This window comes from Cheilinus undulatus, linkage group 20, assembly GCF_018320785.1.
Source record: "Cheilinus undulatus linkage group 20, ASM1832078v1, whole genome shotgun sequence".
Lineage (NCBI taxonomy): Eukaryota > Metazoa > Chordata > Actinopteri > Labriformes > Labridae > Cheilinus > Cheilinus undulatus.
Window position 1 is genome coordinate 28,673,050 of NC_054884.1, and position 14,024 is coordinate 28,687,073.

The 14,024-nt window shown below is 38.7% G+C and overlaps 1 protein-coding gene across 12 annotated transcripts in view; it reads left to right on the plus strand.

Annotated features, from left to right (window-relative positions):
- The window catches only part of tcf7l2 (transcription factor 7 like 2), a 135,521-nt gene extending 126,680 nt beyond the window's left edge, over positions 1–8,841 (plus strand). For 7 of the 12 annotated variants that reach the window (XM_041815418.1, XM_041815420.1, XM_041815422.1 and 4 more), the window contains 2 exons: positions 3,344–3,416; positions 7,755–8,841. In XM_041815418.1, the coding sequence (XP_041671352.1) occupies positions 3,344–3,416; positions 7,755–8,220 (539 nt within the window). In that variant the 3' untranslated portion in view covers positions 8,221–8,841. Of the gene's footprint in view, positions 1–3,343; positions 3,417–3,909; positions 3,983–7,754 lie in introns of all 12 variants that reach the window. The other 5 variants (XM_041815417.1, XM_041815424.1, XM_041815421.1 and 2 more) reach the window with 1 other exon arrangement.
- The last annotated feature ends 5,183 nt before the right edge of the window (positions 8,842–14,024 follow it).

The window sequence follows — 14,024 nt, forward strand, 5'->3', positions numbered from 1 at the left end:
AGTTAGCTTAAGGAACTGATGCTTTAAGTAAAATTATGACTGTGAAGTATGACTTTAAGGATGTTATGTCAGGGTAAACCTCCTTAATCTATATGCTCAGTAGCCGCACCTGTGCCTCTCCTCAAGGCCAGCATGAGTTTGGCCGACTTTAAATCTGCCTTTACTCACACGAGGCCTGGACTCAAACACTACCAGTGGGGTTGTCATAAACTTTGATACGATACTAGTAAAATCCAAACACTATTAATACCACAGCAATAAAAATAGAAGTCCTAGACACACCATTTTGGATCATTTATTGCTATTAATGAACTAAGTTGCAGGCAAACTCTTGCACACAGTTTGGTGCTCGCAAAAAGACATCAGAATCTCACAAAATGCCACAAAATGAAAATCCTTAAACGTACTTTACTTCATCCGCAATGATTTTTCAACAGAAGCCAGTTTTAGCACCCCAAATCAGGAGGTGTGTGGCTGGTTAGCTGCGTCGCTAATGCACTAGCTCTCAGTGTAGTGTTTACATGGCTGTGTCTGATGTACTGATGTAATGGTGATGTCTATGGAGCTTTGAAACACTGAACCAGTCTTGTTAATAATATAATAATAACTTAATTTTTAGGGCCTTTTTAAAAACAGGGGTTTAAGAAGTGCTTTGACAGATTTGCATCAACAAAGCCACCAGGACAACAAAGCCCAAACCCAACACCTCAACAGCAAAAGAACCCAAGAAAAATAGACCCAACTAAATAAAACCAAACAGTGAGAACCCAGATGAACCCAAAAACACATTATATGAGTCAAAGAAGAAAGGAAGATAAGAAAGATCATAAGAACCTGCACTATAGAAAGTAAAACATTCTCTCCAAAGAGAACATTTGGATCAACAAAAAATGCTTCAACCAAAAACAAGCTATTGAATTAAGTTAATTTAACTTAAGTTTACAAGTTGCAACTCAAGTAACCGTCTTTCAACTTGTTGACTTGAGTTGAATGTTTCAGTGCAGAATAACCTAGAAGAACTGTTGTCACAAAAGAAAAGTTCTCAAAGAAGAGGAACAATTACCTGACTTATTCAGGAATGTTAAATTAGCTAAATCAAAGTGAGGTACTGTAGGAACGAGTCAAAAGTGTGAGATAGCTTTATATGCTGCCACCAGGACACAAAATAAGCAGAGCAACAACTAACAAGTGCTGACTGTCAATTTAGGGATCTGTAAGCCAACATTAAAATAACCAGCTCCATTATTAGTCTTATTTTGAAGGTCTTCGCTCCTTCAGCGTAGTCTCTGATAAATATGAAATTGTCCACCTTAAGCTGACTGAATAAAAATAAATGTTCTTTGTTTTTAGGTTTTTGTTAGTGTATTAACATTGTTGTAATGAGCTGATAACTGTAAATCCTGCATTATCTTGAAGACTTAAAATGCTTTAAATGTCAAAACATTTACATCTCTTTCATGCACAGTAGACTGGAATAGATCCCATAACAAGCCCGTTTTAGTAACAAATAGGAAATGTGTTGTCACTCAGGGATCAATTTAGATTGAAAATCAATTCTGAAATGAATCAGAACTCTCAGAATCCAAATCAAATCCAGTGGCATGCTACTGAAAGATTCAAACGCTTACAGTGAAGCATTGGAAACTTTATGTTACTGAAATGTTGCCGATGTTTTTGTGAAATTCAGACAGTGCTTTTTCTCCAGTTTTCTCTAAGAAGTTTTCACTTAAAACACCTGAAAATAAGAAGTTTTTCAAAGTTTGGCTGCTCTTTGATATCACAGAAGATAGCAAAAATTGAATTCTTTTAAAGCATTGCAAATTTGGGTAACCTTTTTTGTCTATTAGAGACTTTCAGGTATCATTTTTGTCCTTCTCAATTGATTTGATCCAGTAAGTGGAAAAATTCTGGCAATATTTCATTTCCATATCACGCTGATCTTTTGGTGCTCTCTCCTGCTCTTACGTCAGCTTTTGGTTAAATTATGTCTGGAAATCTTGCGGTTTTAGAGTTTTATCACTCTTTGGTACTACTAAAAATAGCAAAGATCAACTCCTTTTAAAACATGGTAAATCAAAAAGTTTCAAAGCATCAAAAGTTTGATCAATCTTTTTGTTTAAATGACAGACTTTCAGGTAACAATTTTGTCCTGATTTGATCCAAAAAGTGGCACAAATGTTGACAAAATTTCCGTTCCTTATCATGCTGTTTTTGTGCAATATAGACAGTACCGTCTCTTCTTCTCTTACATCAGCTTTTACATTAACATGTCTGAAAATCTTAAGTTTATAATGTTTCCTCACTCTTTGATATAACCAAAAACAGCAAAGATCAAATTCTTTCAAAACATGCAGCATCACAAGGTTTAAAAGTATCACAAATCTTTATAACATTCTTTAGTTTTGGCGACTTTCAGATATCATTTTAGTTCTTTCGAATACTGATTTCATCGAATAAGCAGCAAAATGTTGGCAACATTTCAGTCACAAACTGTGCATTTAGACCTGTAATTTTTAATGGATTCATTCCTCTCCTATACAACTGGACTATTGTGACATTGTTTTTAGGTTTCTGTACTTTCAATACCATAAAAAATTAAAATAAAAAGAGAAATTATTCTAAAAACACACGGTATCAAGAAGTATGGAAGTATTCTGACAACCCTTCTTTCAGATTCTGCTGTCACTTTGCTCTACCTCGATAATGACACAATTACTAGGTAGAGCTAAAGTGACTTGGCAGCTTTTTGTCCCCTGCTATAGACAGCCAAAGTTGATGGAAAACAGTCAAGTGTTTGATGCCAGGTCTAAAGAGTCGATTCCCTCTTCAGGTTCCAGCCTTTTTAATCCTTCCCCTGGCTAGGGCTAACTCACCACCATGCTGTTTTAGCCGCCTGCTGCCTAGTTCTACCACTCTGACCTTGTCTTTTTGAAACCACAGTGCACTGATAACATCTAGCAGCAAATTAATCCAATCTGCATTTTGCTCTATTTTTATCCCCTCGACCGAATAAGCTCATCTTATCTCCTGCTTTAGCTCCAGTCAGTTTAGATTACACGTCTGAAAGCAACTTTTAATTTGATAACTTGCATGCATTTTGATTTTACTTCTATCTGAAGCACTCTAATTGTGTATCTTGAAAGGCACTTGAGAATGGCTTTAAGGGTGTTAAAGGGAGATTTCTTGCACAATGAGCCACTGCAAAGCTTCATAGATTCACTGTTACCTGTTTTTTCTCCTTATTTCTCTCCTTTTTTGGATTTCCGTTCCTTATGGTTTTTGGTTCTATTCCTCTTCCTTCTCCTCTCTGCTGGCTTCCCCCCCCTCCCTGTCGCCGCATCAGACCTGAGCGCTCCTAAGAAGTGTCGAGCGCGCTTTGGGCTCGACCAACAGAATAACTGGTGTGGCCCGTGCAGGTGTGTATGGTGTGTGCTTGCACCAGCCGGGGCCAGGTGAGGGCTGCTGGGTTAACCGTACACTGGGACTTCCTCCTTTTTCCGCTGCTGCTGCTGCCGCTTCTTCTTCTTCTTCTTCTTCTTCTTCTCCCGTCAGTCTGTCTCTCAGGCTATCGTGATCTCTCAGCTTCCTCCAGCCACGCCCTGCCGGTCTGTCTCTGATTTTTAGCTCCTGGGTGTTCATTGTATGTCAGAATGTTTGTGTGAATGGATCCAGAGAGTATGTGTTCATGCAGGGTTTTATTGCAGTCTAAAAGGCCTCAGAAACTGGCAGGTCGGGGCTTGGAGGATCTGGAGTCAAATATGGAGGACATCCCAGTGTTTACCAGCCTAAACCTAAGCCCTGGCTACATGTTTTTGTCCGTGCAATGACGTGTCCATTTTTTCTTTCTTTTTCTTTGTTTTCTTTTTTTGTCTCTGTGTGTATGTTTGTGTCTACCTCTTTGGCTAACAGATGCAAATACCCCAAAGAAGTGTCGTGCCTTGTTCGGGCTTGACCAGCTGAGTTTATGGTGCAAACCATGCAGGTATAACTGCTGTAGTACCTAAATGGGAGGAAGACATCTACAATGAGCAGCTACTTCTTCTTCTACCACTAGATTTTTCCATCAATGCTCCTTTTTTTTGTCCTTTCTGAGGAGCTTCCTGCTATAAATTCCCTCGCTGCAATTTTTCCTTATTAAACTCAGTTCAAGCCGAGCGGCAGAAAATGGATTTTAAAATAAGATTACTAAATGTTTTATCTCAACAACATATCTCCCTAGAAGATCTTTGTAACGCAATTTGGGACAACACTTCTTTACGATCTGACTTGTGATGCTTGAAATCCATTTTCTCTCCAGGCTGTGGATAATTCCCTCCCATCTTAACTGTCATGTTTGTTCTAATTGGCGTCCTATTTGAATAACAATGTTATGCTTACAAATTTAGCCCTGCTTTCTATGAGGGCCTGCTCAGTGACACTCTTTTCTGTGCCCTCTTCCTCCTCCTCCTCCTCCTCCTCCTTTTCCACCTCCTCTTCCTCCAAACTCCTCTTCAATAACCCTTACTTAGTCCCTACCTGTTGTCTTTCTGTTCTGACACAAGCAGTCTTTGAATTGGGAATATTTTCATGGTAGGTATTTGTTTCTGCTAAGTAATACCCTTCTCTGTGTCTGGCTTGCACCACACCCCACTTCATTGAAACACACTATTTCTCATTGTACACCTTTCATTTCTTACCATTTTTATACATGTCCATTTAAAGCCTAAATTTAGTCTGATTATTTGAGCAGTGTGCAGCTTTTTACTATCACATGTAGGGCTAAAATTGCTAAATTTATGAGGCTTATTCAAAGGATATTACTTACTTTCTTTTTCCTTAAATTCCCTTGATCTGTGCCCACACAGCCCACCATTTTTGGTGCTTTTCCATCTTTCTTAGCACCTAAACCTAACCAAAATGCTCCATTATTCCTTAAACAGTAGTAACAGATCATGAGATCCTGGGACTAAATTTCCTTGATCTATGTCCACATAGCCCCCCATTTTTGGTGCTTTTCCACCTTTCTTAGAGCCTAAACCTAACCAAAAATGCTCCATTATTCCTTAAACAGTAATAACAGATCATAAGATTCTAGGACTAAAAAAACAACATGAGCCGACTTTCTTTTTCCCTAAATTTCCTTGATCTGTGTCTACATAGCCCCCCATTTTTGGTGCTTTTCCACCTTTCTTAGAGCATAAACTTAACCAAAAACGCTCCGTTATTCCTTCAACTATAATAACAGATCATAAGATCCTGTAACTAAAAAAAGCCTCATGTGCCAACTTTGTTTACCCTTAAATTTCCTTGATCCGTGTCCACATAGCCCCGCATTGTTAGTGCTTTTCCATCTTTTTTAGCGCCTAAACCTAACCAAAAACGCTACATTATTCCTTAAACTGTAATAACAGATCATAAGATCCTGGGACTAAAAAAAAAGCACCATGAGCCGAGAGGTTAAAAGTTCTCTCTGGGCTCCATTTCCTAAAAGATGCATCTGGTATAATTTCCCCCGAGAGGGAGAAATCAATAACATACACGGGCACATACTATGAATCAATATGTCTGTTAAAAAATGGATATTAGCTCATTTGTTGCAGTTTGACAGACAGTTATCGAGGGCAGGACGTGTATGTAGTGGCAAAATGATACCTTTTTACGGCCGGTCGATACCCTGAGCCACCCACTGCTGTAGCATCAGCGTAGGACGCACTTAAAAGCCTCATCCCTACTCTTTCCCAGAGCTTTTTTTTTTTTTCTTTTTTTTTTCCCAGTGTTCTTTACTGTCCGGTGTTGTGTGCTCATCGAAAATGCATGCCTGTCTTTCACTCTAGCATGCAATCAAGGTTTTGTTAGCCCTTTTATGTGATCTTTTTATGTCCTTTTGCTGTTTTTACTCTCCATCTGCTCTCTTATTTTTAGATTTAGTCAGTTTTAGGTATTTTGAATTCAGTCTTACTCTTTAGATTTATTTTTGTTTTTTAGCTTTCGCCACATTTTTGTAATTTTTGACCTTGATAATCTTAGTTGACAGAAACTCAAAAACATTTTAGCCCAGTTGTAGTCAATTAAAAGCCCTTACAGTTAGTCACAACATTTAGTGTCTTTGAAATAACTTAAATAGCCCCATTGTAAAATTAAGATAAATGTAAAACACCCAATATATAATAGATTTGAATGTCCAACAGTCCAGCACTGACAATTTAGTCTTGTTTCAGTCTCCTGACAAGATTAAACTTACTTTTTAATCTCCAAAGATCTATTTTTAGCAAGTCCAAGACTATTCATTCTCATGGAAAAAAAGGTAGTCATAGTTTTAGTTGACAAAACACTGATTAAGTCGATTCCCCCCTTAGAATTTAAAGAAAAGTTGATTCATACATTTCAAAGGTGTTATTCTTTCTTCTTTAAACACCTTTACCTACTCACTGAGTTTGAGTTTTAAATACTTCTACTCTGCGGCCTTCAGGCGCCAAAATGATAGGATCGAGAGCTGAGAAAGGGGTCACTGCCAGGGTCAGGCTAAAGATGAGGTGGGCAGATGCACCGTATAGCCAGTTCCCCCCTTTAACCAAATCTGAAACACAGCAGAGTCACCACACAGAAACGCAACAATAGCCCCCCCTTTCCTCCAGTCCTCCTGCGCTCATCCATCGGGTTCCACTGAGCGCAAAAAACGGGCCTGGCCTCGGGACTCAGGCAGGCAGAAGGGGGGTAGGGTCCCGACCCCTGGCGAGAGAATGCAAACATGGTGCCTTGACCCCTCATGCACGCACACACTCGTGTCTGTGGGGCAGATTGCAGCAGTGTAGTGTAGGATTTTGTTGACTTTTTTTTTTATTTGCCTCATATCCAAACTCTGTCCCCTCAGGAGGAGAGAGAGTAGAGGTAGAGGAGCGAGACAGGTCCAGTAACCTCGTGTTGCTGGAGAGAAAGAGAGAGAGAGAAAAAACAGGCTGATCCCCCAGCTGTAGCTTTGCCTGAAAGAGAGGCTGAGTTTTACATCCAGAGAGCAACCATTACTACATCTGATCTGCTTCATTTTATCCTCTTACATCCTCACTATCATTGTCTTTATGTGTGCTTTTCATTCCCCTTGCTGCTTTCTGTCCAGGTGCTTCACCTTTTATTCTTCCTCCATGTCTGTCCTGTCTGATGTGGAAACTTACCGCCATCTTTCTTCTTAGCACAAGGCTTAGAAAGCTACTTAAATGCACCTGAAACATGGCTTTAGTTCTGTAAATTTAAAGGTAAACAAGTGAAGATATGCCTTAAATGTACAGTGGGTAAAATTGGGAATATTAGCAGTCAGAATTGAGATAGTCATGCTCACTTCTGATGGCAACCAGTAGAATTTAAAATATTAATTATTTGTACTCCTCTGTGGTACTGTAGAAACATGCAAGATACAAAAATCCAAGATGGCAGAGTCCAGGGAGAGGACCTCCCAATGTCTGCTTTTTCTAAGTCAATAACAATAATACATTTTTAAATATTCAGGTCATGTTTCATTTTAGCCTAAAAGCTACTAGGCTGATATTACACACTGTACCTTTAACATTAAAATGAACTGGTGCCATAAGGCTTAAGGACAATCTATGCAAAATTTACAAGCAGATTTGAGTGTTTCAAGATGTCCAAAAGTGGTTTAAAAGCAGCATTTCCTTCGATTTTTAAAGCAAAGGTGCATTTAAGTGAGCAGCTGTGCTAAGAGGCGATGCAGTTCGACGATGTGATGCTAAAAAATGTTTTCTTTCTCTTGCCTTGTCCCCCAGGAGAAAAAAAAAGTGCATTCGCTACATCCAAGGTGAAGGCAGCTGTGCCAGTCCTCCCTCTACGGACGGAAGCTTACTAGACTCCCCCCCATCCTCCCCCTCCTCAGTGGTCCCCTCCCCCTCTTCAAAAGAGTCCAAACCTCAGACTGAACAAATGCAACCTCTCTCACTGACTATGAAACCGGCCCACCAGCCACTCCACCACTCGCACCTCCTGGCTGGGCCTCCGCCATCTTTGGTTCAGCTGGAAAACTCCTCCGCCGCCGCAGCAGCTAGCAAAACGCCTGGCGCCTCCTCCCACAACGGAGCCCTGGAGCACGGCGGCGACGTCTCGTCCTCGCGGCAGCCGGGCTCCTCTGTGGCGTCGTCGATGGCCCGGCCTTCGGCATCGCTGTGTCATTCCCACTCGCTCCTCCCCTCCTCGGCCCCTCAGCCTCTGTCGCTAGTGACCAAGTCTATAGAATAGTCTGCCCTATTCTTCTCCTCTTTTCTAGCTCTGCACACCTTTCTAGGCCCTCACTCTGCTATATTTCACTTACCGTCAGCTCTTTTTTCTCTTTCTGTTTCTGTGCCATAAGGCTTTGAAATTTTAGTTCTTGTTTTATTAAAGTTCATTGGTCAATATTTGACCCATCATTATCAAAAAATCTAATTATTATAAAGAAATGATACAATGAGCTGTAGTATAGCTTTGTGAATCTGCCAAAATTTTTATGAATTTTGTTTTGTCTTTTGTAGTGTTCAACAGTGCAAACAGAAAAAATTATTTAGTTCAACTTCAAAATGTTTAAAAGACGGATATAAAAAGGTAGGCTAGGTTATTCAATGAGCCCTTTTCTTGAAAGAGTTGGTTCTCCTTCTTTATTTGTATTAAATACGAGCTCGCGAACCAATCATCTGACATCTGTTCAAACTCTCGGAGGGCATGAGGCTAGCGGTGACACCTCTCTGAGGAACAACTTTAATTGTGATGTTACTTGTTCTTGTTTAAATGTACAGAATAATGGGGAGGGGGGGATTACTGTGTTAAATATGCATTCTTCCACTGCGTTGTCTTTTTTCTTTGTTGTTTACCTATGGGGTGGAGTCAGGCAAGTTGGGTGGGCTTGATGGGAGGTCGGGGTGGGAGGGTTGCGGGTTATTAAATTCAAAATGTCACAACGCTAGGACCAGTAGTATTTATTGCTTTAGAGATTGCTTGTTGTATCTTGTATGTGTCTCTTTTTGACCTTTTTTGTTTCTTAATACATTGTACAAATATTTTTTCTTAAGGTAAGCGACTTATATATGAATGATCCATTTTTACAAGGAGGTTTTAAAAAGGCAAAAATCGTTTTTGTTATTGATTTCTTTCCTTGCTGAAAACCTGGATTCCACTCAGTGTACTGTGTAGATCTCATGAACAGAAGTATGCACAACTTCATTTCAAGAAATGCGTCTATAAGCCATTTTACAAAAAGAAGAAAAGAAAAACTTGAAACAAGAGACAGTGGGTACCGTGTCTTCAGTAGTTGGAAACGTGTCTAAAGCCCTTCTTTTTTATTGCACAGTCACATCTCAGACTGTAGATTCGTGTACAGATTTTCCGTGCCAAATTTTGTGATAATTTCCTCTGCCCCCTCTCTAACCACGCTGTAGGGATCTCTTTTTTTGTTTTGTTTTGTTGTTGTTTGTTTTTATTTTTATTTTTTAATTTCGATACCATTCTTTGCTGTGACGTTACATAGATTGCTATGTATGTAGTATAAATGTTGCTATAACAAATGTGTTTGGTAGCAAATTGTCAAATATTAAAATTTAAACTTAATAAAAAGGCGGACATCATACTGTATAAACCCACAAGGGCCAAATTATGTATATTAGGAGGTTCATAAAAAAACTATTAAATACAAAAAAATACACAAACTGCCACTTTTAAGTACACTACTACATATAGGTAGATAGAAAAAATAGGCATGTTGATGTTGCAAGAGGCTGTAAAAAAAGCTACAAGAGAATCATCCACTCGGTGCCATTGTAGTTGACATGACGCGACTGTAATCTGTCGATTTCTTCTCTGGTTTATTAAGATGCTAATGATAAATAGTTTGAATGTTTCCTTAACGGCTGTGATGTTCCTGTTCTATTTTATGCTCTTATCTTTTTTGTTTGTTTGTTTTTTCCTGTTATTTTAAATGGTTCCAAAACCATGTTTTTTTGTAATGAATAAATGTTTATGCTGTACAGTCTCTGTAGCATGCAGTTCTGTATTAATAAAAGCAACTTAGTATGTGCACTTCTTTGTCCTCCTTTTATTCAGATAGTCGCTTATAGTCTCTTAGAGAGAATTGGAGAGTAAGGCATTGAGGTTAAGGTTTCTTACTGAAGCTTTTTAATATATTTAAAGTGTTTTGATTGTAAGCAACCTTTGAGTACAGCACCTATGACTGTTTCTATTTTCTAGAGGTCAAGAAAGATGACAGTCAAGAACAAATACTAAAGCAGTGATGCACAAAAGATCATCTAAAATGAACACAAGATACTTGTGAAAAGATAAGTGCTCATTGAAGAGACACCTAAACTCTGTTATGCCTGTTATACTGACCCCAACGAGTCAACAGTGCAGACTGATAGACGGCAAGAAGCTAGAACGTCGCCTCTCCTCTGCCACATTCTGTTCACTACACTTCAGGAGGGCTGAACAGTGAACTCCAGAGCCATCATGCCAACACGGAGATGCTCTTCAACGTACCTTCATGGCCATCACACCCCAAACAGCATCACCTTCAACTGATCCAGGCTCTAATAAGAGACCATAAAGGCTATTTTCTAAAGGTATTCTGAACACACCTGATCTTGGGAGCTGTTGGAGGGTTCATAAAAGTTGACAGCAAAATTATTAGTAAATTAATCAAAGATTAAAGGTAGGGATGCAACAATACCATGTTTATAATCAGACCAAATACATGTATCTGCGTTGCCTATAAAAAAGCATTCACCCCCTTCCAAACTCTTTGATATTATAAATCAATCATGGTCAATTTGACTTTTTGATCAAAAACTTTCCTTTTTAAAGTGACTGACCTAATTCAGCGGCGGTCCAGCCAATTGGTGCTAGTGGGCTCACAATTAGTGAAAAGGGGATTACATGAGTGCACTATAAAGACACCTGTGTCTTGAAGGTCCAGTCGCACAGTATTCCTGGCTACCATTACACCACAAAGACAAAAGGACACACTTCTCTTGACAGTAAAGCAATGCATAGTTTGCAGTGTGTTCCACTTTTGACATCCTCATTTGTGTTAAAATGTCACCAAACTGCAGACAATGCACCGACTTAGTATCCAGTATACTCCTATAATGGTATCTGTGCAGCCCTACATCTTCAAACAGAACCAACAGTGAACAATAAGTGTCAGTGATGCAGTCCTCTCAGGCTTAAAGGCCTCTGCACACTGAGTCATCATTTTCATCGCATATAGCTGCATGTTAAAAAAAAAAAAAAAAAAAAAGAAATACAATCCTAAGTTGTCTTAATCATGTTTCGCAAACTGGCTCTTAAACTTTCATCCCAGAATAGGTTGGATTTTTGGCTATTTTTTAATCTGTTCCAGTAATTTAAATGGATGGCTGATTGTTCAAAGCAACAGCTGGAGCACTTTCATCTGACTGCTTGAAGTGCTTTCACACCTATTAACTCAAAATTCACACACTGATGTATATTCATTCCACATTTACCTTCTGATGACTATTCACTACACAGTGACACACTGATGACTAGCCACTCAACATTCACACTGATGACAATTCAGTCCTCATTCACACACTGATAAAATACACTAAACTATCACATACTCATGAATATTCACTCTGCAGTCACACTGAAGACTATGAACTACAATCAACACATTGACAACTATTCACTCAACATTCAGGCATATATAACTATCTATTCCACATTCACACACAGATGACTATTTATTTATATTTATTTCCACATTCAGATACTAATGGCTACCTGATAAGTATTCAATGCACATTTACACACAAGACAACTTATCCACATTCACACCAATTATTTTTCCCTCCTCCTTTGTATAGATGGCTATTTACTTCACATTCACACACTGATCACTATCTTGAATTCACACACCGATGACTATTAAGTCTATTTTCGTACACTGACAATGAAGGCTTCTTTGGAAAGTACCCATCAATGTTAACTATTACCATTCATACACTCCTGATACAACAGTGGGAGCATTTTGAGGTGAAGTGTCTTGCCTAAGGACTTTGATGGCTACTTTAGATTAAGTTTTGGTCACATTTTAGTTATTTTCAATCTTGGATGTTAATTGAAACATCAGTGATTGAAAAAGGATATTTGGGTCTTGATTTTTCATAGAGGAGGTTCAATGCAAAACATTTCACATTTAATGAGATGGGTTTGAAATTTCTTGATGTTTTGTTGCAGTCATCATTTATCAAAGCATTTATTTTCCTTTTTAAATATTTATTTTTGGGCCTTTATTCGATAGAAGAGGACAGTGGATAGACTCGGAAACAGGGACAAGAGAGTGGGGAGAGACTAGCGGCAAAGGGCCACAGGCTGGATTCGAACCTGGGCTGCCCACGTTTATGGGGTGCGCCTTAAACCACTTGACTATCTACGTGCCCCATTAGAGCATTTTTAAAATAATTACAAATACATTTCTACACAAAAAGTACACCATTTATTGTTCAAATGAATGCCTTGTCCAGGGATAGACGGACTTATATTTGGATATAGACTCTTATTAGATCGATTCACTCCAGGTCAAACTGAGTTCATTTTATCCTGAGCGCAACAGAACACAAATGTGCAGGCTATTCATACAAACAGGAAGCTGGATAAAAGCTAGTATTTGCAAGCATTCATCAGGATATTGAGCTTGAAAACAAAATCAAACTACCAATTTAAACAGCTCTGGGGTTTGATTTTCTTTTCTGCCAATGACAAAAAATGTCAAACATGACATGACATTTGTGCAGATTTTTGTTTAAAAAAAACTTTCCTTTCCTTTTGGAAAACCACAGATTCAAGCTAAGTAGGAGAATAAAAGAAGTACTATTATATTACTAGAAAATCCCCTTTGTCCTAGACTGTCTGCAGATGTCTGGTCCTACCAGTGCCTCATGCAAATTCACCTCCAGCACTAAATTAATAATAAAGTCATACTTAACAAATCCCTGTGGGGAGATTCTCTGTTCCATTGCTTCTGTCTGTCTCAGCAGAGGTCAGAGTTGAGGATCAGCTCAGAGCAGAACCTCAGGAGAAGGAATGGATTCAGTGGCTTGGTGGTGATGCTTAAAAAGGCCACTTTATGCTGACAAGGCACAATGAAGATCATTGTGTGAAGTATTGATTTATAAAAGGACTTAAAGTATCAATATTAGTTTGCCACTGACACCTTTAGCACTTCAAAACTGCTTTTAAGGCTTTGTTTGGGGCGTTTCATTGATTAGATGTTGCTTTCTATTTGTGAAATATTGCTTTATAAGCAGTTCAAGTCCTCTGTTTGAGATCTATCTGTTTTAATGCAAGGGATTTTTTTGTACAACCCAAATTCCTTAAAAGTTGGGACACTGTGTGAAAAAACTGCAAAGCACTGAAACAATATTTCATGAAATTATCAAATGTTGAAACTGATGAATATTTTTTAACAACTGTATGACCGTTTTAGTTTGATGCCAGCTACACTTTTCAAAAAAAGTTGGGACATGGTCTAACTCTGTCACTCCACTTTTTCTTTTAATAGCACTGCAATTTTGAAATATTGATGCAGGGTTTGGGGTTTTCAACAGCCCAGGTCACCTTTGTTCAATTTTTTACACACAAGCCAAATATATTACTAAATTACATATCGGAACTGCAGAAAGGCTGGTTGAGCATCCAGATTGTTACATTACAGAGCCATACTACATCAATCAATCTTTATTTAAACAGCGCCTCAAAAACATTACAAAAAGGACAGGACTACAACATACTCTTTAAAAAAACAACATCAATCCACCATGAGCTCAGCACTAACCAAGAATAAGCAATGTTATAATGGGAAGGGAAAACTCAATTTAATCAGCCAGTGACTTCAACAGAACCAGACACATGTTGACACGAAATCTGCTGAAGCTGCAGAAAAAGACAAGAGGTAGGTGCAGGAAAGGACGATGGAGATGCAGAAAGAGAGAAAATGAAGGTGCACAAACAGAAGAGGGATATTTGGAAAAACACAAATGGGAGATGCAGGGATG